The sequence below is a fragment of the Amphiura filiformis genome, chromosome 15 (assembly GCF_039555335.1).
Source record: "Amphiura filiformis chromosome 15, Afil_fr2py, whole genome shotgun sequence".
Lineage (NCBI taxonomy): Eukaryota > Metazoa > Echinodermata > Ophiuroidea > Amphilepidida > Amphiuridae > Amphiura > Amphiura filiformis.
The window spans coordinates 15,320,705-15,348,157 of NC_092642.1; the positions used below are offsets into that span (position 1 = coordinate 15,320,705).

At 38.3% G+C, this 27,453-nt stretch overlaps 1 protein-coding gene across 1 annotated transcript; it reads left to right on the forward strand.

Annotated features, from left to right (window-relative positions):
• Positions 1–211: 211 nt before the first annotated feature.
• Positions 212–27,453, forward strand: LOC140171293 (ubiquilin-1-like). The gene is made up of 13 exons (XM_072194522.1): positions 212–342; positions 8,007–8,109; positions 9,630–9,679; positions 10,559–10,789; positions 11,102–11,227; positions 12,057–12,185; positions 12,833–12,953; positions 13,491–13,664; positions 14,362–14,507; positions 15,090–15,173; positions 16,704–16,819; positions 17,381–17,723; positions 19,505–27,453. The coding sequence occupies exons 1-13, from the start codon at positions 235–237 to the stop codon at positions 19,643–19,645; spliced, it is 1,872 nt and encodes a 623-aa protein (XP_072050623.1). The 5' UTR covers positions 212–234; the 3' UTR covers positions 19,646–27,453.

The following is a 27,453-nucleotide window of genomic DNA, read 5'->3' on the forward strand; positions in this document are numbered from 1 at the left end:
TTTTTGTGCTTTTATGAAATAAATCTATTCACAAATATCTTTTGATATTTTACGGGTTTTAATCTACAAACATATCTGATATATTTTATTGTAATAATATGGGTCTTTTTTATATATATAATATGGTTTATTTTAGGCATAAGATAAAAGCACTGTAAATAAAAACCCGGAAATTTACTTTTTCGCTTTAAACCTTCCCACAATGCCTCATTCTTAGGAAGGCGAAACAGCAAGATGGCGGAATCAACAGAAGATTCGGGAATCAAGCAAATTAAAGTGGTTGTTAAAACCCCAAAAGACAAGGAAACGATTGAAATTGCTGAAAATGCGTCAGTTAAGGAGGTAGGTATTTAGTTCGATTGAGAAATGTTGGCAAATTTAGGCTCTAACTTGTGTAAAATTGGCGTTAGTGGGCGGATATTGCACCCATCGCCATTTTTTTTACGCCCGAGGAGTTCCAAATTCGCCACCCAGACAGGCAATTTCCTTGCATATTGTACAAGCTTTTGTTAAAAAATAGAGCTTTTTTGAAGAGTTGACCTTATGATCCATGCATAAATTAAAACTGAGGCATCAGTTTTGTGTATTTTAAGATTATCCAAGCTACTATTTAAAATAAGGTAATGGTTGATTGATTGAAAATGAACATGTTGAATGGGAGGGCGATCTTTTCAGTTTCTTTCTTCAATGTTCTTTTACCACCTGAGTTATAACTTATCTAGGTTAAAATTACGAATTGATAAAATCAAACTTTCGCATCAAGGTTACGCATGTTTTTAGCTGTACAAATATACCTTTTATTTCGTTGACCAAGCTTTATTTTGTTCCAAAACCCACCACGTTTTTATTGCAATTTAATTTTTGACGTACATACATATACATACATGTAAAAGAATACAAAACCGGTGATGCAAACTCCAAAACTTTCACGTAGCATAAGCGTTTGATGTACGCTCGTTTTTTATGGTGATTTACACTCGCATATCAAGCATTTTCAAGCGCATTTGACAGTTTTTAAGGGTACTACACCCTGGCCAATTTTGTGCCTATTTTTGCATTTTTCTCAAAAATTATAGCGCATTGGTGACAAGTAAGATATGTATATTATAGCTAGGGAAAGGACTACAACTACTGCACTGAAAATTCAGCAACTCAAGGCAAGTAGTAATTGATTTATTGATCAAATATTGGTTTTCCTCATTTTTGACTGTAAGTTGTAACTCCACAACTGTTGTCTGTGCTGAAATAAAATTTCCAGTGCAGTTGTAGTAGTCCTTGCCCCTATAATATACATACATCTTACTTGTCATCAAAATGCTCTATAATTTTTTAGAAAAATGCAAAAATAGGCACAAAATCGCCAGGGTGTAGTTAGTTCTAGCAACTATAACTCAGCATACTGAGGTCCGTAGATGTCATTATGTTTATGATAAAGACTGAAGTCTTGCTGGCAAGACTAGGGGTGTAGTACCCCCTAACTCAAGGTCTTAGCCAGCCATGCGTCCACCCGTCTTTAAGACAGGCTAATCTAATTTTAGACGGGTGGATTTAATGGATTTTACAGATGTGATAGCTCTAAAACAGATGATTTTAAGGTTATATGAACATGAGACTAATTCAGAGTGAAATGTAAAGGCCAAATCAGGACATATTTGACCCCAGTGACTCTTCCATGGGTATAAACAAGGGTCAAATTTTGGTATCTGCTTGGATGAGTGGTTTCTGATTTCTGGCTAAGACTCTGCCTTAACTGCATGACGCAATTCTGCATATTTATTCAAGATGGCGAATAACTTGAAGAATGTGATGTATTTTCTTTAAAAAATCCACTCATTTCACAAAGTCTTTGCTACTTTTCACTCATCAGATCACCTTTTTATGTGACGGAAGTGATGCTAATTTTATGAAGGTATCATTGTTTGTCCGGCACGCTTTCTACAGCGTGGGGTTTGGAATTCAAAATCGGGTGGGGGTGGGGTTAAAATTTTGCTGTATAAAGAGTGGGTTTCTAAAAAGCGTGGGAGCAATTAAGCGTGTGGGTAAAGCTACCAATTGGAAAAAAATTATAATAAAGTAATTTGATGATCTCTTCAAAAACATTCATATTTTATTTCTTAAGGGGGGTACTACACCCCTCGATAAATTTGTGTCTATTTTTGCATTTTTCTCAAAAACTAATAACACAGTGGTAACAAAAGTTATGTATATAGGGGCAAGGAATTCAATTACTACACTGGAATTTCAGTGACTCAAGACAAGCGATACGTTATTTATGATAAGAAAGGAGGTACCGCTAGGATGTACCTTATTTCCTATCATATATACTGAACCGCTTGTCTTGAGTCACTAAAATTTCAGTGTAGTAATTGGATTTCTTGCCCCAGTAATATACATAACTTTTGTTACCAGTGTGTTATTAATTTTTGAGAAAAATGCAAAAATAATCACAAATTTATCACAGGGTGTAGTACCCCTTAATTTTGAATGAAAATTGCGGAAATTAATTTGCTGATGTTTTCAACTCGTAAACGTCACCCATAGTAGAATCGACGAGCCATGAATTTTATGAATGGCGATGATTTAATAGTCAGTCTCTACACAGCTGCTTTGGCCCACTCGCTCCACACTAGAAGTGGAGTGAGCGGAACCACAGCGGCTGTGTAGAGATAGATGTATCCGAAATTCGGAACCGATTCAGGATGTCAGCCATGTGCAGAAGTTCACGCATGTTGTTGTCATCTGAACGAAACAAAATTGATGATGAAAATGGCTTCGAAAAAAGCGATGCACAGTTCGTTCAGGGACCTTTTGGGGCGAGTAATTGTGCCAATATAATTTTGCAAATGTTTTAGATGAAGAAGAAAATCATAAGTGTTTGTTAGATGAGGATGAATTCTGCATCAATTCATACTTTGAAATGGACAATGGCGGGTCCAGATTGTGAAAACACGGAAGTGACTATGTAATTGCGGTAACGACGAAGCTTCCGAATTTGACAACTACAATGTTGAAAACAGTGTCCGAAATTTAGTAAAATATGGAGGTTGTCCCGAGGACAAGTAAAGCATGAATTCTGCTTGTCCTCAAAACATTTTGGTTATCCCCAAAATATATATGTCATGGTTTTGAGTGCAAAGAATCCAAATAGTGGTTGTCCAGGGGATAAATACTTAGCTCAATATGGTTGTCCCCAGTGATTTTTGGACAAGAGGATAAGTGCTTATTTCGAACACTGGTTGAAAATTTTGGTCACAAAAGGGTGGGGTTCGATTTCTGGTAAAAAGGGTGTATGGCTAAAAAGCGTGGCGGAAAAATAAAAAGGGTGGGGGTTTGCGGTATGTTTCTTGCTTTTCCGATGATTTTTATAATATTTTTTTAAAGACAAAACTTCGTAGAAGAATAGCCGTTTTCATTTGTTTTCAAAAAGTTTTAAGGTGGTACTACACCCCTTGATAAATTTGTGACCATTTTTACATTTTTCTCAAAAAATAATCACACACTGGTAACAAAAGTTATGTACCGGTATATTATAAGGGTCAAGGAATCCAGTTACTACACTGGAATTTCAGTGACTCAAGACAAGCGATACGGTACCGGGTATGCGTTATTTATGATAGAAAAGAGGTACCACTAGAATGTACCTCATTTCATAACATAATGAACCACGTCCACTTGTCTTGAATCACTGAACTTTCGGTGAAGTAATTGGATTCCTTACCCCTAAATACCTAACTTTTGTGACCAGTGTGTAGTTATTTTTTGAGAAAAATGCAAAATTAGTCACAAAATTTATCAGGGGTGTAGTACCACCTTAACCTTGTTTTTACCCCATAATTTCCCTCATTTATCAAAGCCCTGCCCTCCTTCCAATACAAAGCCAGTGTTTGACAACTGTTTAAACTTGATGCAAAAGTAAATCTTGATACAAAAGTAATAATTTTGTCCCCATATAGCGAGGGTGGTCTAAAGGAAAAGATCGCCGAATAGGTACATGCCATGCATGTATGCAGTTGGAATGCGTGAATGATCGATCATGTCTGGAAGTCCATGATTCAGCTTGGCCTTTTTTTGAGCACAGATCAGCTACATGTACAAGCCGATAAATTAATGTAATAGTTGCGCACTTGCGCACCAGAATACAGTACCAGGCCTTGTCTTTTGAAAATTGCAGGCGAGTGACAAATCGCTCTCCTCACAACTGTTAGGTGAGCTGTAGGCAGGGTCTTAGCTAGAAATTGAGAGTTGCCCGTCATTTGAATAAAATTGCCTGTCCTACTTTGATCTTTAAGGTTATTAATTATTTTAAACTGTTGTGATTTGGTAGTTCACAGCATTTTACTTAATGTTAGTGAGCTTTGGCAAAAACTGCATTGCTCAATTCATAGCGAGTGTGTAGAAGAATTAAAATATCACAGATATACTTTTATAGGTGCTGCGGTTCTTGAGTTACGTTGTAAAGAGGGCTGAAACAACAACACTTTTGTAAAAACGTACATAACTAATTAACAACAATAAATTAAGCAAGTTTGCAAAGTATACGATTTGTAGAATGAACTTTTGCAAAACATCAAGGTGTTAATTTTCAATAATATATTGATCTAGATAATGAAAATCGATTTTTAGCTTGCTTCGACCAACAATACCTCGTCTACCCTTAAAACATTTACCAGACGTCTATAGCCCATTGGGGGTTCAAAGAGTTCAAATATGTGTTGATATGGCCTTGTTCTACAAATTGGGTCTACTAAAAAAGTCAATTAGCTTCTCAAAACATACAATTTACAATATAGCATCTGTCAAAGGCATTAATTTTGCCCGTCCCAGGAGCAAACTCCCGTCTAAAATGACGGCCAGGCGGGTGGCTAGCTAGGCCCTGGCTGTAGGTGAGTGGTTCATCGCTCTCCTGGGAAAGCTTAGACGAGGGGTTCATCACTCATCATACATGAGTATTTTGTCACATAATTTGTGCCCTCGGAGCTCGGGCGTATGTTTTGACATCTTTGATTCTCGATCGGCCAGTATGAGTATCTTGTTGAGGTTTTTCATGTTTTACAGTACACGCTTGTAACCATAACAATTCCATCTTTCACTTCCGTTTCGAACCCATAAGCAGCCTCTACTTTCCAAGTTTGGAATGTCTTGAGCTGCACCGAATTCGGCATGATTTTGGTCTTTAAAAAGTTCCAAAAAGATCCGATAAAAAACATCAAAAATCATGCAATCGCCCCAGTGTGTCAGATTTCCACATGTCAAAACATTTAAGCTATCCACCGTGCAGTTCATGCACATTTACTTGATGAAAATTTTAAAAAATGACCATCATGCGTGCGGTAGATTTTTCACATTTTGCCGATACCCGTGGTATTGTTCATGTGTTGTTACCATTAGGGGTGGTGCAATAATTATGTGTACCCCGGGGTGAATTCTCAAAATGGTCTGCCAAAATCGCTTGCCCCCCCTTTGGCCGTGCCAAAAACCTTTGCCCCCCTTCGACGTGCCAAAAACCTTTGCCCCCCCTTTTGACGTGCCAAAAATCTTTGCCCCCCCCCTTACACATGCAAGATTTTTGGGAACCCGAATTTAAAACCTTAAATTGTCTTAACATATAATGCGAAAGAGCGAAAGGAAATTTTGCATATTTGAACTTGTTCGAAACGTAGAAAACGGGGCCCAAAATATCAGGGCCAAAAATTGCTTGCCCCCCCCCCCCCCTTTCGACCTGCCAAAAATCGCTTGACCCCCCTTTCGACCTGCCAAAAATGCTTGCCCCCTTTTGGCCTGCCAAAAATCTTTGCCCCCCTATAATTCACCCCGGGTACACATAATTATTGCACCACCCCTTAGAAAAGCGATCGGAGCTTTGTAAGGACGGGTCGCTGGTGTCTTGTGGCTATTTTTAGACGAAGTAAAATCAGGTGCACAATAAATCACGCTCCTCAATGCAATTTTAGGTGCGCGGTGGTTATCGCGATCGCGCGCCTCAAAAGACAAGGCCTGCAGTACTGTAGATCCTAGTGTGCATTCGTGAGATGCTTAATTGCTCTGACTTTCAAACAACCCACAGCCACGCTAAACTAAATTTTTACTTTTGTATGCAAAGGTTTGTTTAGCATCATGGTTAAAAAGTTGCCAAACACTTTGGAGTCAAGGTTTAATCTATTGGAAGGAGGGCAGGGCTTGATACATAAGGGAAATTATGGGGTAAAAAACAAGGTCAAAAATTTTTTTGAAAGCAGTGAAATGGCCATTTTTCTAGGGAGTTTTAAAATAATCATAAAAGCAAGAAACGTACCTTTATCAAATTAGCATCACTTCCGTCACATGAAAAGATGAGTGAAAATTGGCAGAAATTTTGAGAAACATGGGCATTTTCTCAGAAATATATGTCACATTTTTTGCGAAATTCGTAGACTACTCCGTACTCCGTAGTCCACTTGCCCATTGTGCATACTCTGGATATTGTATTTAAGCTTAAAACTCTGATTTAATTAATGTGTGCACAATTGATAGATTTTCACAACTGATCTTTTCAGTCACCGTACTCCCTCTGTTTGTTAGCTTCCCAAGTGGACTACTGACTTTGGATTGCGGTTTACATGCTTAACACGGCTGTCTATGGATGAGATTGTCGGATTTCTGGCCTACTAAAATTGGCCATGATGTAATGCATCTTTAAATGGATCTGGCTTGTGATTGGTCGCCCAGATCTTGTTATGGTTTAAATCCTCCGGGCACCGCCAACACAAAGGGTGGTATAGTTGTGTACCATGTAGTTATTAAAATAACTATATGGTACACAACTATATCGCCCTTTGTTGGCGGGAACATTAAATTCTCAGTAGGTGCATGAGCGCGTCTATACTTGCTTGCGGTTTAATTGGATTGATAAACAAGTATGATTGACAGTGTGTGTGTTAGGGACTTTGCCCGTTCAAAGTCCTGTTTAAAATTCAAAGTCCATAGTCGATTTTTAACTCGGACTTTCGCGATTAATAAACTGATAGATTCTAAAATCAGAATTGTTCAGTATTGAAGTGCCAATATAATTATGACATTATAATATGTTGCATTCAATAATATAAGCCTACGTACACATTACTTTTACTGTCACTAATATAATTATATAAACTTTTTCATAACAATTTATACTAGTATTTTGATATAATAAATATTAGTATAATTTCGAGTTCAACTGAATGCTTTCATCATGATTAATAACATGCTTTTATTTATCAAAAATCGACTATGGAGTCTAAGAAATTCGCCATCTTGAATAAATGCAGAATTGCATTACACAGTAAAAAGATGCAAACACGCTTGCAGATGCATTATTCGCCGTTAAAATGCACGTACGCAAAAGCTTCAGAGTTGGTATCACCATACCATACAGCTACGATTATCTTCAAAGTTACGTCAATAAAAAATGGATTCTTTGGCACCAATAACATCTATAAAAGAACACCAATATCAATAGAATAAGGCATAGAATAATATTTTGATACAAACTGACAATTTTCAGACACCCTGTCCGAATAAGTTTTTGGGCTGGCACCTGGCCAATTTCAATAAAAAAAGGTGTCAAAATGCTCTGGAGATCATCCTGCATCAAATAAGCTGGAGCACTAAGGAATCTGAACATATCATGGTTGTATAACCCAGTAAGTACTATTAACAGTGAATGGAATATAGTTTTGATAACAGTTCTTAAAAGTCAAAAGACTATCCCTCACGGTTGCATTCAAAGAGGGGTCATATGGAATTTAATGGAAAACAATCCTTGGCATTTATTGATGGCTAGCTGCCTTCTTTAATGTTTCATTTAAATACAAACTGCAGATCATGTTATTATAAGGCCAAAAATTATGTTTGGTTGCCCTCAGCGGCCAAAATAAAATAAAGATCAACCTACCAACCCTCCAAATTTTTGTCTTAGAAGGGCAACCAAACACTTTGGCCTAATTATGTCAATATTAACCAATGATTGTTGAATTTTGTTTATTTTTCAGTTTAAAGAAGAAATTTCCAAGAAGTTTAATGTCCCAATAGAGCAACTCTGTCTTATATTTGCCGGCAAAATACTCAAAGATGCTGAAACATTAGAACAACATTGTAAGTAAATCATCTTACAGGTGTATTTCTTATTTTCAAATTGAGTTGCATATCCAGTGCAGATCTACATGTATATTCTGATTCTGAACGATCTTTGATCTTTTGAGCGTTATTTCTCCAAAGGCCTTTTTTTTTCTGCACAGGTTTTTACACCAAATGTACTATGATCACGGCAATGAGTCACATGTCGGCAATTCTCAATTAGTATTTTTTTAATCATTTTCTGGCAGTTTACAATGCTACATTTTGATGCAAACCCCATTAAAATTTGGTTACTGAGTTATGTGCAATTTATCAATGGCTGAAAACAATATAAAACAAAAGAATTTGAACACTGTTTTTTTGCCAATATTTCAAAAACAATATTAGCGACATGACATCCGACTCATTCCCCTTGATTATGTCACAAATTATCATTCTGAAGGATCATTGCTCCAAAAATGACATGTGTATTTTTGCTACAAAGAGTCATATACGGTATCTAAAAATATAATTCAGAATAGTAAATTGCTCTTTCTGAATAATGATCCTTGTAACACCATTTTCAGAGTATTGCCACTTTGGAATAATAGCCTTTTGGAGTAATTAATAGTGGGAGTAATAGACGAATCCAATTTCATGCATCCATACACCTCAATGGCAACCATAGTTGGGTCCCCTCTTGGGTCTATTCCACCTAAAATGTGGAATGTTGCTGCCTTGGCGGGGATATCAAACTGCATTCCATCACCCGTGTTACACATAGACAAACTAATGATGACAGTTTACAACACAATACTATTTAACATTGATTATTAAGTGGATTTAATTCACCCAATTGAGCAGTCACAACACCGGTTTGGTTCGGAGGGGACCCAGTAATGGCGAATGAATTCTGACCATCACTTGGCTTGTTGGATTCATCTATACCATTTCTAAATGTGGTTGAGGTATTGTAACATCTGCAAAGATATTGCTAGCTCTAGGAAGTGATAGCAAAACACCAACCACCAGTCAAGTATAGAACTTAAACTTGTCCGGTGGCAAACCTGCCAAAAACTTACTTTTGTTATGGACTCCCATTGTAAAAGCCTATCAAACAATTTATATATTTTTTGTTTGAAATTGATTGCAGTGACATCACATACTGTATTTCATCAAATAGTCGCCCCCCCCCCCTCAAATAAACGCCCCCACCACTTTTTTCAACCAAGATGTTTCAAAAATTCCGATATTTCCATGCTATCTTGTGTAGTAAGCTTACCAAGTTGCTCACATGGTTGATAATAGCAGCAATAAATGGCGAAAATCTGCATCGGCAACCCGAAGTGAACCAAAAGTCAGTGTCAAAGTTCATAGTTCGTCATTTTAGCGTGACTTTTAAGCTTACCTAATGATTTTAACGGTAATTGTTGTGCTAAAAATGACCTCTAATAAACGCCCACTTTTTCCCTTGGGAAAATGTTTATTTGACGTAATACGGTACATGCCTTGGGGTAAATGTAAATTGACTCTTTTGTTATCATTTATTCCCTGCACAGCTATTAAAGATGGTCTGACAGTGCATCTGGTCATCAGGTCAGCAAATAAGGTTAGTAGCAGCTGTAAATAGTCAGACAATCCAACCTCGCTTTAATATCTGGACCTCTTTATACGGATATCTTGGTTATCCGGATAAACGATCTTCAAGGAAAATGTAATTTTTGTTCGCTTAAACATATAGGCATCTTAATTTATGATTTTAAACTTTTGATCTCAACACAAGATTAGACATACCTCAAATTTTCGGTTGTAACTTCGACCTTCATCGGGAGACTGGCAACCCAAGTTTAGGATCAGTGACCTTTTGGACACTTGACCCCAACACTTGGATTGTAGACTCTTAGTAGCTGGTATCGGCCCCCGTCACGGTTAAGTGAAGGTTGGTTGACTCTAATGTAAATGGCCTCCTTGACACCCCTTTCGAAATATTTAGGTTCCCGGTGCACAGTGCTGCACAGATGCTTATATTTAGGTTCCCACATATAGGCATCTGTGCAGCACGGTGTTTACTATCCCAATAACAGCACTGTGGTCATTCCATGCATAATCCACTTGTCTGGATTGTTCACATATCCAGCCAATGTTTGGTCCCATCATGGCTGGGATAATTAAAGTGAGGTTGATTGGTAGACACAAAATCATCTAGATCATAAGATGTGTCGTGATTAGCAGCAAATTTAATTTGAGTCTGAAACCTAAATTCTAATATTGGTTAGAGATGGCTTCAAAACTCTGGCAGAACCTACTGTTCAGATCTATGAAACGAGGTTAAGCTGTCAGTTCTGTCATTATACCAGTGGTCGACTGATGGTTGGGTTTGAAATTGAATGTCAACCACTTACTTTTGATATCAGTGTAAAAGGAACATGAAATTTGTGAATATTGAATCAATCAAAGAGTTAGCAACTAAAACTTTTTTTTATTTCAGGCTCAAGAACAAGCAGCACAGAGAGCTACTACCACCACAGACACCTCTGCATCAACCAGCTCCACAGCAACCACCAGTAGCGGTTCCAGTCCTGGTACTACCAGTGGTGGAGGAGGAGGAACAGCACAGCCTAATCCATTTGGAGGAGGAGGATTAGGATTTGGTGGATTAGGACAGATGGGATTAGGATCAGCGAACTTTATGGAGATGCAACAACAGATGCAGAGACAGGTATGTTCACAACTTTGCGCTCATTTTTCTGGATTTCTCAGGTTTTAAGCGTATTACAGTAAATATGCGTTACCATACACTTGATTTTGTGATCGACTGTTGTTGTCAAGTCACTGACAGATCGACATGAAGGATTTGACAGCACATGATTATCTCATCACAGACCACAGAGAAGAAGCACTTTGAAAAATATTACAGGTGGTGGTAATTTAACAGGTGGTTTATGGGCACCTGTTGTTTGTGAGCATGTATAAAACCACCATGCTACAAGTTGTTTAACTTCTTTAGTTGATTTTTGTTTTTGTTTTACAGTTGATGAGTAACCCAGAAATGATGCGACAAGTACTCGATAATCCCATGGTGCAGAGCATGATGCAGAACCCAGACTTAATGAGGAATATGATTATGAGTAATCCACAGATGCAAAACCTTATGGAGGTAAGGAGTGTGTATGGTGTTGGGGTTGGTTTGACTTCCAAAGACCCATTCAGTGATACCAGCGAAAGTGTAAAAAAAATTTAAATTGCTTATAAATTGCCTAAAAGTGAAGGATAAGTCATTAAAATTGTCATTAGGTATTTTTGAAATGAAAAAACAATTGCCAAAAAATGAGGAAAACAGCAGTATTGACAAAGATGAGGCCCATTCAAATATGTGTAGCTCATTTATATACTGTCAGTATATAAATTACAGATTCATGAAAATTGCCTTATTTTTGTCTTTAATACACAGCTTTTGGCTGAACCACTAGAAGGCTATATTTCAAACACATCTATGACAAAGACAATGGTACCAAAACCTGAATTTTGATGATTTTTTCAATCGTCAGGATGAGCAAATCACTGAATGGGCCTTTAACTTGAAATTTGAAAGTACACCAGTTTCAGTTGTACCTGCTATACCAGAAACTTGCATATGTCCTCCAAAGTACCTGTAACTTACAATGTAACATAGGGTGGGTGGTGTATTTTTGAATATCATACACACAACACACCCACCCGACACATCAACACTCCTGTTCTGTTCCAAGGACAGTATGATGATTCTGTTGAACATACCATCAGCGAGGACATTTTTGATCAAACATCTCTGCCCTCCTTTCAAGGAACACATGTCCCAGTTTAGTGTCTCGAGAAAGAAAGTGATACAGAGGTGTATGTGTGTCAATATCAGCTGAGATTCACAGAAGTCATTGCTTTAGCTAGCAGCAGAGAAAGTATGATCTTACAGTAGCCTTAAACTCATTTGTGTTTAATTACAATTACAGCGTAATCCCGAGATAGCACACATGTTGAATAACCCAGAGTTGTTACGTCAGACCATGGAGTTGGCTCGTAATCCAGCTATGATGCAAGAAATGATGAGAACACAAGACAGAGCACTCAGTAATCTGGAGGTAAGATAGTACAGTGTAGGTGTGCAGGTCATAGAGGGATGTGGGTTGTATGGGGGCATGGCGCTTGCAGGATAATCCAGCTATGATTCAAGAAATGATGAGAACACAAGATAGAGTGCTTAGTATTCTGGAGGTAAGATACCAGAATCCAGGTTTTACTGGCGGACAATTTCCAAAAGAAAATCAAGTTGCATAATGCCATGCCCACTGACAAAAATGGGTGAAGAACATGCAAAAACGGAATTTGGTGCACTAATCTGGGCCAATATGAGATGTACAATGCAAGCTGAGGTCATGGTCTTGATAGATCCTGAGAGGGCAATAGGCCCTTACTCGGCATTGAGTCTGGGCTTAGTTCATGACAGGTTATGCATCTGTATGGTACCCCTTAAAATAAGACGAGATAATTAAGCAAATGTGAATGCTCGCCTTGGTCACTTTAAGAACTAAAAACATTCAGCAGAATGTACAACAAGATGTACTTAAACGGTTTTGAAAACTGAAGTTTGTTATGAAAGGGCTTTGAATAATTGTATCAGTTTTACTTTCTCTTTTGAAGAACCACCTATATTGTACTTCTAATTACAAAGTGTCACAGGTACTTTGATTCATTCTTGTAACCATCTCATCTTGATTTGTATCTGTAGAGCATTCCTGGTGGCTATAATGCATTGAGGAGAATGTACACAGATATACAAGAACCTATGCTGAATGCAGCACAGGAACAGCTAGGAGGTAATCCTTTTGCTCAACTCGCTGGAAATCAAGGTAAGAACGTCACACATCATGTCAGTGTCTGTCTTAGTAGTTTATACAGCTAAACAAACATGTTAGTTTCATGTAGAGTGGAAACATGTTTTTGGGAGCAATTTTGCCGCATTTCATTTTTCTATTTAAGAAATTTAAAAATAAAATTATAGTACCTACATAAAATTTGTAAGAAAATTAATTTCAAAGTATGTTGGTCAGGGTGTATAGGTTGCTTGCATTTGGAATATGTTCTATAGCGTTTTACCTTCCTCAAGTTGGTGACATCAGTGCGAAATCCAGTGAAATGCAGCTTTAGATCGCGCACATTGAATCAAAACGCTGCTTCACAGACATGCTTGTGTAAAGGCGGTGTGTAGATACACACCTAAACAAAAACATGTATGCGTTGGCGTTACTGTTTTGAGGAAGGCAGATAGGAAGTTGTTGCGAAGATAACTGTTCCTTTCTATATCCTTGAAAATAATCTATTATTCAATAACTATGGCACAAGTTGTCTTAGCTAATTACTAATTGTGGTTTGTTTGTGTACATCAGGTGAAACCAATGAGCAACAAGGCAGAGAGAACACAGAACCATTACCCAACCCCTGGGCACCAGCATCTCAACGCACAACCAGCGGCACCTCGCCGACAACCAGCACCACCTCAGCTACGTCACCATCTACTACTACGGGTTCCACATCCACTGGCCCAGCTGGACTATATGGAGGTAACATTTAGCATCAACAATCTGTAATGTTTAAGGGCATTGTGACATGATTTGTAAAAACACTATTTAAATATTAATGTACTGAAACTCAGAACAGAAGTAACAATCAAGTTAAGGAAAGGATGGGGTGAAAGTCATTTGTGACCCATCACATCGAAACAGACCACTACGAGGCAGATAACAATGAAAGAAGATGGAAAAATATAAAGAAAATAAAAAGAATTCTGAGCTTGTTTTGCCTCATAAAACATTTTTACTGTATCTGATTTCAACAAGTAAGGTGTCATTTTCAAGCTAAAAAAGCAGTAGTTTTAAATCTCCATTTTCATTTCTGCCGCGAGGTGGTCTGTTTCGATGTGATGGGTCACATTTGTATCTAAGAGGGTACGGTGGGCAGCAGTAGTACATGCTTTGACTTGTGATCACAAGGTTGGAGTTTCAGAACCCAGCAGAAGCATTGCATTATGCACTTAGAGAAGGCTCTTCATGTTGATGTATAAATGGGTTCTGGCTTATGCGTGAAAATTCACCAGGCAGAGTGGAAAACCCCACATCAAGTAATGTCTAAGTAGTCCAAATGCCAAGGAAAAGAGATGGGGTTTAGCCTTGCAGCATTACCAGAATATGACCTTTAGGTAATTTGCACCAGGTGGAAAGAGCAGATGATGCAATTGAGTGCAAATTTATTTTGTTGCAGGTCCTGGTGTATACAACAGTCCCGGCATGCAGAGTTTATTGCAACAGATTGGTTCCAATCCTAGCTTGGTACAGAATATGATGCAGGCTCCATACATGCAGTCACTCATGCAGCATATGGCATCAAACCCAGATATGGCTCAACAGGTACGACAAACAACATCTTTATTAGATTTTGATTCCACATACTAACCAGAAATTATACACTAATTATAAACTGCTTCCTTTAAACTCTTGGAAGTGCCTTACCAGATTTGCTGAGAACTGGGCCCGGTTTACGAAACTTGATCATAAACTTTTGACAGTCATATGTGCTTCGCAATGGACATATCACACGATATACGTATTAGTAGTCTATCACATACTACTGTAGGAAGTTTACGAAGCAGTTACACATACCGGGCCCTGGTACTGACTAGATGGCAAAATATTCTTTTTATTGCAAAATGTTCATTAAGCTCACACTCTATAGTCTGCATAAATACCAAGGAAAGGCTTATAGTTGTCTCTGGTCCCTTAATGTTTAGGATTCGCAACAGCATGGTTGTGGTAGATCTTTTATAAACAAAGAGTATGTGGTTAGTGAATGCCTCTGTCATGCACCAATCAGTTTATATCATGTAAGTGATACTCAGTAGAGCATGCACCGATCAAAGCATGATGTGCGGGAATAAACTTCTCTGACATTAAACTAACACTATTTTGCATTGTTGTTTTTTTTCATCTTAGGTAATACGTAACAACCCCATGTTTGCAGCTAATCCTCAATTACAACAACAGATGACACAGATGCTTCCTACGTTTGTACAGCAGGTGAGAAACATTGGACTATTCCAGTTGAAATCCATACACCCCATTTGGAAAACATGACCTTAATCTCCAGCACAGGGAGTGTGAATTTCAAATTGGGTTATCTGAATGGGTGACTCTATTTGAAATCTACACCCCATGTGTGGGGCAATTAAAGTCATGTCTTCCATAGGGGTGAAGGATTTCATCTGGAATAGCCCATTGTCAATAATGTAGTCAAGTTAGCTCAATTCAGGCATGAGAATTTTCAGGTTTAAGCCTGAATTCAGGACAAATTTCCGCACTTTCTTTGAATTTCAGCCTGTTTTTGGCCTTTTTATCCCAATTTTACACACTTTTTCAGGGTTTTTTTTTTCAAATCACTTCAGGTTTTTTCATGGATGATCATTCTCATGCCTGTCAATTGGTAAGATGCTTTATGTGTGACCCTGTGGGTTTGAGCCAAACAGTGGTGTTAGTTGCTCTCATGAAAGACATTCTTGTGGACAAAATTATTACTGCTTATTAGGTACAATTACGGAATACCCTCCTCACTGAGAACCATAAGAATGTGATGCCTCTTGTAGGGTATAACATAATTATTCCACTGATTATCCTGGGAATACATGTGAGAAGCTCAGGGAGCTGATCCTGTTTGGATGGTTTATTGTGGTTTATGTTTGCTCAATTGAAATGACCAAATTGTTGTGATCTAGCCAGGCCCACAGTGGTCGGTAATAATCTGTAAATTGTGCCAAGGCCTTGTGGAGATGATATAGTGCATTCTTAAACACTTGAGAATGTTCCTGCAATCTTATTGGTTCTTACCCATGTGATATGACACGATATCACACGGGTTAGCGCGTGTGCATCGACGCGATACGCGTACTCGCTTTTGTAACCAATGGGAGGCGCACTGCAACAACGGGACTGATAAATTTTAAGCCCTGGGTAATTCCTTGTAAAATGTTGAATTTTATTTTATTAAAATTTGTAATACAATGATATTTTTATTATTTTGAATTGAAGTGTTTAAGAATGAGAATAAAGGTATTGTTTTTAGCCGCTGTCGTGCATCTATCGTCTCATATAACACGGGCAACATCATTATTTTTAGTGTAAAACAACTCGGCTCCGCCTCGTTGTTTTACTTAAAATAATGATGTCACCCGTGTTATATGAGACGATTGATGCACTCCAGCGGCTAAAAACAATACCTTTATTCTCTAACTATAAATTACCAGTACTGTTTGCTTTTTAAGCAACAAATAATTAACTTTTTTTAAATTTTGCATTTACCATTGCTGAAATGTGGTATTATGCATTCCACATTCATTTAGAGTTACCTTTATTTTTGTATAGGTATCAATTGATCGGGCTCACTGACTCCACACTATGCAGTTAGGAAGAGATCAATAATACTTCCATTCTATTACCTATTTTGGACAATAGTCAAGGTCCAATGTTCTTTACCTTTTCTCAATGTAATATGGAATATATTACAACTCTAGAGAATGTTTATAACTTGTGGCTTTGTTTTGATAACCCTTGCAGATGTCTAACCCTGAAGTACAACAAGCACTAACAAACCCAAGGGCAGTGGAAGCTATCATGCAGATCCAACAAGGCATGCAGCAGCTAGCTACAGAAGCACCAGGACTTTTACCAGGGTAAGTTATCGTATATAGCCTAGGTCGAGGTCTAGTCACATCCAGTGTAATTCAATGGATGAATGTCACCGCAAGTGTGTCAACAAACCATGCTAAGACTGTATGGTGCGTGATTGGCCCAGCGCTTCCAATAGTTAGCGCAAGGTCTAAAAGGGTTTTACCCACTTGGGGCCATGGGCCCTAAGATGGACCACTGGATCACAAGTTCCTGTCCAAAAATTAAATTGGCCAACAAAAAAAATCCTTAGAGGAACTGTGCAATCTTGTATGATTAGATTAGTGTGTGTGACTGTGACTCGATACTGGACCAGCAAAATCTGTGTTTACGTCATTGTGAAATAATAGTGGGTTTACCAAGAATTGCAAACAGAGCCGAATAATGCAAGGTCATCCATCATCCTTTTACTTTGTGTGGATGAGTTTTTGTTTTGTTAGTGATTTTATTTGGGTGCCTTTAGGGTTTTTTATTGATCCTATTTGACTTCGATGGTATGAGGGTAGAGGAAGTCATTTCCCATTAGTTTTACTGAGCCTTTCTGATTTTGTGTGTCTTACCTACAGAAGTATGCCTGGTGTAGGAGGTGTCCCCACAGCTACTACTACCGGTAGCACAACAACCACAACCGCATCAACATCTGAGGATGCCCCATCAACTTCCACCACCACAACAACCAGTAGTAGCAGTGAGACAACCACAACGCCAAGTTCGACTGCCTCCGGCACAACAACATCCACAACGTCGCCTCCTGCTCCAGGGTTAGGGGGTGTACTGCCAGGGATGGCTCCACTTGGACCGGGAGCAGATTGGGGACAACTTATGGCACAGATGTTACAGACAATGGGGGGAGGAATGGGTGGAGGCATGGGTGGAATGGGTGGCGGCATGGGAAGTGCTCCTGCACAGGTAAGGCTAAATGCACACCACACACACATGCACCTACACATATGCCCATACTCACACAAACAGGAGGACAAGGACCTAAATGAGGCTGTAATCTGAGGCTGACATACTGTGGACCTATAGTTGCAGACAGAGATAAAAAGACTAGTTTGCGTCTGACGTCACTGTTAATCAAATTCTCTACGATCCTTGATTGGTTAATAGCACGTACAAGGAAGGTCAATTTATCTGGTGCCGATCGGAGAAAAGGAACAGCAGTCAATGGAGAAAAATTACGTACCTTTACCAGGCAAAAAGCAACTTTTTTAGCCATTGTTGACATGGTGCCTTCGCGAAAGAAAGTTTCCTACTATTAAGACCTAACTTTTGAGATGGTTTGTATGTTTGTAGGTGCATAATTAACAATAAGGCGCCCAGTTTTACCGCCGTGTTCAGCAACTCAAATCATTTCATTTCATTTCACTCGCCAGAAAAACATATAAAATACATATATTGCACATTTTATAAGCCCTACATCAAAAACAATTAGATATTTAAAAACGTTTATTTAAGCCCCTTGAATAAGTTCATCAGGACTGTTAGATATCATACCATTGGTAAAAACCTGCTTCACAAGTCCAACAATTCACTCCCTCTCCAGACGTCCCACCCCCAGACCGGAAGACCCCGTCAGCAACACGATGAACCAGCAACATCCCCACTCCCACCTCCACAGTGCACAGTTCCCCCAGCAGCCAGTCACACGCATGACCTAGTGATCATGTCCCTCCATAAAGTCCACCATCACAGACCACGCGTCACAGCAAAACCAAGACACCGATCAGTGATGAAGGGACACACTCACCAAATCATGCATATGACCAACCACCGCAAAGTCCGCACACTCCGGAATGAGAGTAGGAGTGCCGCCAGCCCACACCGCATCACCAATGACGTCCCCCGATCGGAAGATGAGACGTCCAAAACGTGAGCAAACTACCAGACCCGCAAAACAAAATTCACCAATAGTATTACATGTATGTAATCCACACCAAAACGATGCACCCATCGGCTGCCACACGTGTCCCATTCCACATAAGCAGCAGGAACAAATACCAGACCCATCCCAAGCGGAAGCCACCCCAAACCATACCAAAGTCACCTGATCTAGGAATACAGAAACATATTCCCAAACCATGTGACCCGGGGATGACCCGAAGCAACCCCCACCCGAAACAAGCCCGGCACCCATTCCCAGCTATCATGCGAAACGAGACACATGCAGCAACCGACAAGCGCACCGCTCCGATATGGATGTACACATATGGGAATTGAGCAACATGGCCTGTTGGGCAGATAGCACCAACCCCCCGGGAGGGTGGGTCGGAGCAACAAATTGACAAAAAAAATCATCACGACACTTGTAAACAAACAGTGCTCGAGTTTGATTGACAGATGATGTCAGACGCAAACTAGTCTTTTTATCTCTGTCTTTCATTATAACCCATAACACACAAGTTTGGTACTATCCAACTGCGACCCTACCTATACCTATTTGTTAGGAGGGGAGGGGGTCAAAAAGTCCATTACGTTTGAAGGAAACTAGCTAAAATATTGGTCAAAGTTTGTCTTGCCAGTTGGAATTTTCAACATTTCATACTTACATTTCAGGGAGGGGGAGGGAAGGGGTCAGCCTACTAACAAAACCACTTTAGTTTGTAGGACGTCATCAAACTTTTTGTTTGTTCCATTAAGGGGTTGACTTGAATTAATTGAGATTTGTACTTCATTTGTCATTTCTACAGCCTCCAGAAGTGCGATTCCAGTCGCAACTAGAGCAGTTAGCCGCAATGGGATTCGTGAACAGAGAAGCTAATATTCAAGCCCTGATTGTGACAGGTGGGGATGTCAACGCCGCTATTGATCACTTATTAACCATGCGGTAACAATGTGACGCCAACCAGACATGTTTATTGTAGAAAGCACCATCATATGCCTCAAATGACAGGGGCTCAATGCTTAAGGGTATACACTCTTTGTTATTAAGTTTTTGCTTTCGATCATGTAAAAATAGTTCAGATGTGAATTCCATTATAAATACCAAACAATGTTTTTTCAGAGATGCTACTTGGTTCCACTAAAAAACAATTTTAAAAACCTTTGACTGGTTAATAAGAAAGCCTGAAAGCGCACAAATTTATGCTAAAATTCCCCCAAAACAGACTGAAAAGAAATCGGGGTACATTTTGTCACACATTGTGAGAATCCATTTTGATTCTGGAGAGCGATATCTACGATTATCGTTATATTCTCCTTCATTTGACGAGTGTTTAGGCTTACAAAATGTATGGGAATCTTTGTGGATTTCTGCCAATTTGTTCAGAAGAATCCGAGAGATTTGATTCTTGGCGAAGTTCCAGCCCTGAAGAAATAAAAATGCAGATGTTTTGATTTCCACTAAAAACCTGCAAGTGGCATCTCTGCTTTAAATATTGAAAAAGTGGCAAAAAATTTTAATACAAAGTTAACTACCCTTTTAATAGCCCTTATGAACTGTAAGTCCTGGATTCTGGCTGGTGTATCACTAAGCTATAAATATTAACCCGGCAAAAAAAATTAAGTGTTGTTTAAAGATAAGTACTCAAGAGGCCGTTCATCATGATATAAATTAATGTTTTTGGTTAAAGCCATATTGTAACATTTCCGTAGAAATACATTAGTATTTCTTTTCCACAAATGTCCCCTTTTAATTTTGAACCGAACAACTGTGGGAAAGCAAAGAAATTACAATTTCATTCCAGCGCCAATGTTGCCGATGTGTGTCACTCCGGCAATCGTGATTTAGGTACGTCCTTCTGATGTCCATCCCATAAACCATGGAAGTACATCAACATCGTGTATGCATTCAACTAATATTTCGATCGTTTGAATTAAACGATGGGACACATCGATTTATTTAAAAATATTGAAATTTGGCACAAATACAGCACTTAAAGGCATGATTTTGCAGGGTATGTTTGTTTATTAATGTAGATTACAATCATGTCACAATCAGAATTTTGACAAAACTTGAGGGCGTCCTCAGCAAATTTTACAATATGGCTTTAAATTAAAGAGATATCTTCAGTATGTATTGTATTTATGTTTATTATTTTTGGATCAGTGTTCAGCATGGAAAGTGAGAATGAAAAGGTAGTGTATTATACTTTGTACACCACATAATAAGCAAGATGTATGCTACATTGCAACCATATATGGCTATTCCATTTAATATCCATATGACCCCAATGGAAGACATGACCTTAATCTATAGAGGTATAATTTCAAAATGGAGGTACCTGATAGGGTTGACTCCATTTAAAATCTAGACCCCCCTGTGAGAGATTAAGGTCATCAGACCTTCGTTTTTGAGGAGCTCAATTGCACCAGAGCTCCTACAGCTCTCCTTAGCAACATTTCAGGAGTATGATTTACTGAGTCCCTCACTACTTGAATCCCTATGTTTTAATACAGATATTAAAAGATTGAGCTCCTTGTTGAGCACCTAAGTACACTCAGGAGAGTGATTAACAGAGCTGCAATTTTCAAAAATGAAGGCCTGGATCATGTCTTCCATATCTGGTGTATGGATTTCAATGCAACGGGAATAGCCCATTGTACTCCTCATCCATCTGATGAATAAACTTCAACTGTGTATCACAAATGTTCAGAGTTCCTGTACGCGCTGTGCTCAAGAATGACACTCGGGGCATGATTGAGCCAAGCCAATGCTATCTTGTGTAATTTAAGCCAAATCATGCTGTATGTGCAGATTTCACACCACCAAATAGAATTATATGGTTTTGCGCCCTTAATTTTACTTCTCAGAAAAAAACATGCATTCCCAATTTATGCATTAAAATGAGCAGAAATTTGCATAATTTTGGCAAAATTTGGATTGGTCATGATTAGTAATGTTAATACTGCAAGGGTTCCACAGATGGGAGAGATCGATTAATGATTTTAAGCAGCCTTTTCTTTACAGAAACACTGGCATGATTTTGCCTGTAAAATAGGCAATTCCCGGACATCGTAGACTTCAAGGGCCAGTCGTAAAAAATAATGACGGTCAACCTATATTTTTTCTCAGCCAGAGGGATCAGGCAAGGGCTGATTTCAACCATATAGCTGTCGCTTAAAACTGAGTCGCTCCTGTGAAGAAAAAATGATGTTTTCTTAAGGCAAATTTAGCACATATCTCTATGGGACTCTGATTTGGTGGTGTGAGATCTGCAGCTCTCTCAACATTATGTAGGAAAAGAGCACAATGGACCTATTTGAGTTGAGAAAATTGACATGTTGTAGTTGGAAGTTTATAAATCATGCTGATTTTATTCATACTTCTTCCCCAATGGGCACTACTGGCTGAATGATTTTAATTGGTTACAAAGAGGGCTATATCATGTATTGAGCCAATCCCAGGGATGTTAAGAATAGTCAGTACAGCTGAAGGGGATTAAGCTTAAAATTGGCAAGAGATCTAAAAGCTCTATTTTGATTGGTTATTCAGATGATTACATCATGTACTTATCCAATCAGAGGCACTGTAAGAAGGGCAGCAGTCCCCATTAACTAAAATGGGTTACCCCTAGAGGAGTCCAGACTGTATTGTTTGTGTGTCATTCATGGAGAGGAAATTATGTCCAGATTATTTCTCTACGTGCCCAGCAAAATTGCTGGTTTACAGTTTGACTTGCACACAGGTAATTTGCACACAGGTAATTTGCACACATATGCAGTGTGTATACCATTGGAATTGTGTTGTGATCATTTTGGTTGTGGTTCCGATGTCAGACTTTGCCAGCAAGTACAATACAACATGGTTTACTTGAGATGTGTGTGGAGTTTGCCGTTGTAGTGTGATGTCAAAATTGATCGTTGCCATGTCAACTGGTTCATGCTTTCTGTTCAGAACCATAATCAAAATGATCACAACACATAACAGGTGTGCAACTGCAAACTAAGCTTGAATCGATACGTAAGGTATATATAACATATTGACTACGACAGGGAATAGGTCAACCAATTGAATATTATCACACACGCACATCCCCCTTCTTGTTAATACCTCCAAACAAGGACCTCATTCTGCATATGATTAAATGCTATCTAACCGAGGACTCACACACACTGTGGACCTCACACCAGACAACTTACTATCCAACCCTGACACGTCCTATACCCCCTATAGTGGAACTATCTTATATGCATTTTTGCATCATTTACATTGTTCTGGTCATAGTAAGAAACCGAGGGCGTCCTCGATCGGAGGTGTGTCCTCGGTTGTATGGTGTGTATCCATATTTAGGTCTTCATTTAGAGGTATTTACAAATGCACAACACATCATGCTCAATTCATGACAAATAAATCTTGAACAATTTATGTTGTTGGCACAGTCACAGACCTTTGCAAAGAGGACTTTATGGAAAGCACAGATTATGAAAGACCATCAAAACACATTCAACCAATAACATTCTGGCGATTTGAACACATGTTGATCATGCAGTGGACTCCGCATTCAATACGCTGCATAAAGTGAGAGTAATGTGATTGATGTGAACAATCCTACCATACCACGCATTCATCAAACGCGCGTTGGTGCCAGTGTGTGATTAGTTGGGGTGTTTTTGTCTCCAGGCCTTGAAATAAGCAGACTGGAACCAGGAGCAATGTGTTTTTGAACATTGCTCCTGGTTCACTGTGATTTTACAAGAACCAGGAGCAATTTCTGAAGAAATAGGAGCAATTTTCAAATAGTAATCCTTTTCTGCATACAATACCAGCACTACTGCATAAGTGCAAAACTGGAACCAGGAGCAATTTGTTTTTAAAATTGCTCCTGGTTCATGTGAATTTTACAAGGACCAGGAGCAATTGGTGGCTTTACGAGAGCAAATTTGCTCCCTGCGCCCGCTTATTTCAAGGCTTGTTTGTCTCACAGGGAGACTTACAAACTCTCACAGGACATTTCTGAACTAATTTCGGATGAGTTGTGAGCAGGTACTGAGTTAAAGGCCTATTGGGAATTACTGACTGATTTTGGCTGTTTATTAATATCAGCTTTTTTAAAACCAACCTTGATGAATCCCAACTATATATGTCATTGTAATATTTCATGTTTAAATATAACTAAGCTATATATATAAATTGATTGCCAGAGCTGCAGACTCAACACTTGATTGAGTTGTTTACATTTAAAGCTACATGGTGTGAAATTTACTAGAATAAATGTTTTTTGTGTCTTAATTTTTCTGAATCTCAACACAGAGGTGCTAAGAGTGACCATGCTCAGTGTTATTTTTACACCCTGGATGTTTAAAAACTGGGTTTCCTGATAAATGGAGAACTTCTGGTGCACAATAGAATAGAAGGAAATCAAAATTTAAAGAGGATAGTGTGATTTCATCGCATTCTATTTCCAAACTGAACGAAGACCTTGACCCTTACTCCCCACCAGGGTCTTAGCTAGGTTTTGACAAGTGCCTTTCATTTTCACCAAAACTGCCAGTCCAAAATTTGACCCTGAAAACATGAACCAAAACTGAGGGTTCTTCAGAGTCTATGGTCAATTCAAGTACCCATTGCTATAGCCTTGATTTATTAGTCTGGTTTTGTTTTGAGTTCATAGAATTTATTGCAGCATTAATTTTAAAATTTGGCATCTGTCAGAGGCATTTATCATACCTGTCCCAGGAGCAAACTTCTTGTCCAAAATGACGGGTGGATGGGTGGCTAGCTAAGATCCTGTTCTGCACCTAAGGAGTTTGATACTCATATTTCAATCTCTTTTGATATGAGAGCTGCAGTGTAAAGTTTGCACAATACTCTGATTATGTAAATGAGTTAGCCCACTTACCACACATTTTGGTTTACAAAATGCAAACAAGACATCTTATGGGTTTAATGAGAAAATTAATATGGACTTTCCTTCGATACTAAGTCTCCATTTTGATTGGCATCTCCATTTTGATGGACAAGGGGTAGGGTTGTCATGGTAACAAGGTGGTTGATGGGAGGCTTTCAAGCAAGCATCAGATGTAACAAGTGTGTGTATAATATAAGAATGAAAGGAAAGATGGCTTGGTCTACTGGATTTCAACTAATTAGAACCCCAGGCCCTTAAGACGATTATGTCCAGGGACGCTTATTAAAGTTATGAAATGAAAGCAACAAATACGAATTCATACATAAACAATAAAAATGCAATGTATTCGAAGTGCAAATCAGCATTTTAAAAGGTAATTTATTTGGCCATTTCATAGAATTAAAGACCCATTCAGTGATCCCAGCGCAAGTGTTAAAAAATTAAAATTGTTTATAAATTGCTAAAAAGTGAAGGATAAGTCATTCAAATTGTCATTTGGTATTTTTGAAATGACAAAGTTGGCAAAAAAAAAACGAAGAAAACAGCAGTAGTACTGACGAAATTGAAGCCCCATTCAAATACATGTAGCTAATTTAGATACTGTCAGTATCTAAATTACAGATTTAATGTAAAATGTCTTATTTTGTCTTAAATACACAGCTTTCGGCTGAACCACTGCAGGCTATGTTAGTACATCTATGACAATGACAAAGGTACCAAAATCTGAATTTTGATGATTTTTACGATCGTCCGGATGAGCAAATCACAGAATGGGCCTTTAAGTTGTACAGGTGAACAGGGCGTAAAAGCGAGGGACAAAGGTTCAGGGTGCACTGATTGGTTAATCAGCATAATTATGCCAATTTGATCAGTTTGCTTTCAAATATTGAGTATCTTTTGGAAATTTGTTGTTATTTCTTTCAAATTACTGGGCATTACAAGATATGATTCTTGGAATATTAGGAGCCAATTTTAAATCATTTGCACCATGGTATAAGTTCGTTGTTCAAAAACGGGACCTTTTGGGCCTGCTTTTAATGCTGTCCTGCAGCAACAATGTCCATGTAAGCAAGACCTTTTGAGGGTAAATATGCAGATATCAGAAACCAAAATATATTTTGCCAAATTGCAGCGTCTCAGACGTAAGAAATCTGCACTGCAAAATTATATGTGAATAGAAATGTCCATAATAGATTTCATAAAAAAAATTCCTTGGAGATACCTTCCCCTCCCCCTCCCCCCACTTTCATTTCCTTATAGATAGCCAACTCACAACTTACCGTATGCGTACCATTAACTGCCCATGCCCCTATAAGTGCCCACCCAGTAATTTTACAATTAGCAAACTGATATTAGTTAATTAACTGCCCATGCAAATCTGAGTCATGGTCTGAAACATGACACACTGATGATAATGAAAGATGAATATTTTGGGCCTTTTTTACATCTTGTTGGCCAAAGCAATGTAAAAAATAAGCGCCCACCCAAAATAATTTTGTTAAGCACCCTGGATGGTTAATGGAACGAATACGGTACTTTATTTTTTAATCATTCTCCTGTGGAAATTACATTGTATGCAAGTTAATTATACAAGCTTATTCGTATGTGTGTGTATGTTAATGTTGTGACTGCACTTGAAAACCAGCATAATTGTTCATCGATCTTCTTTAAACAAAAATGCACATTAGGTATACAATTTGCCCAGCTCTTATTAGTGGAACCATGTATTAAAATTTGCATATGTAAAACATTTGCATAATATATGTACGGTAATCCTTAAGGTGATTTATTATTAAGCTAAAATAAAATAATAATTCAAATCACTTGATAATTATGAGGTATACGATATCATTGTGAATACAGCATACTGATGAATACAAGGTAATTACAAACCGTCCGTGTCCACACACCCTTGTATTATATTAACTACAGAGGGACAATGTTATCAAAATATATACAATACAAATGGTTTACTCACAGACTACTACAGACCAATTGCAACCAAAGTCCCTGGGTTTTGTATGCTGTGAATTTATGCATATTCATGAAGGCTGATTGTTCTATCATGCCTTAAGGTTATTAATTATTTTAAACTGTTGTGATTTGGTAGTTCACAGCATCTTACGAATGGTAGTGAGCTTTGGCAAAAACTGCATTGCTCAATTCATAGCGAGCGTGTAGAAGAATTGAACTATCACAGATATACTTTTATAGGTGCTGCGGATCTTGAGTTACGTTGTAAAGAGGGCTGAAACAACAACACTTTTGTAAAACGTTCATAACTCATTAACAACAATAAATTAAGCAAGTTTGCAACGTATACGATTTGTAGAACTAACTTTTGCAAAACATCAAGGTGTTAATTTTCAATAATATATTGATCTAGATAATAAAAATCGATTTTTAGGTTGCTTCGACCAACAATACCTCGTCTACCCTTAATGTCTAACAATCACGCCATCGTTGTGTTCCTACGTGATAGAGCTTTGCGTTTTTAGCGAAAGACGTTTTAAAAAACGGTACATGCCTAGCGGTTACATTTCATGGAACAATCGGCTCTCATTATCGGTTGATGCCGAGACTTTGACTGGTTGCGATTGGTATGTTATCTTTTTTCGTCCTTGAGTTTACTATTGTCCACACTCATGCCAGGCAAATCACACAAGGCAGTAATTGACATGTTATATGGGGACGGTTTCTACTAATCTGGTATTAAGCAGTATGCGTACATTAAGACGATATGATTTGAACTTGATGCATACATTAACAGGTTCATTCATGTTTTGTTGTCGAATCCTCAATGTGAGGATGTGGTAAAGTGAATAAAATAATTATCATGGTTAATTTTA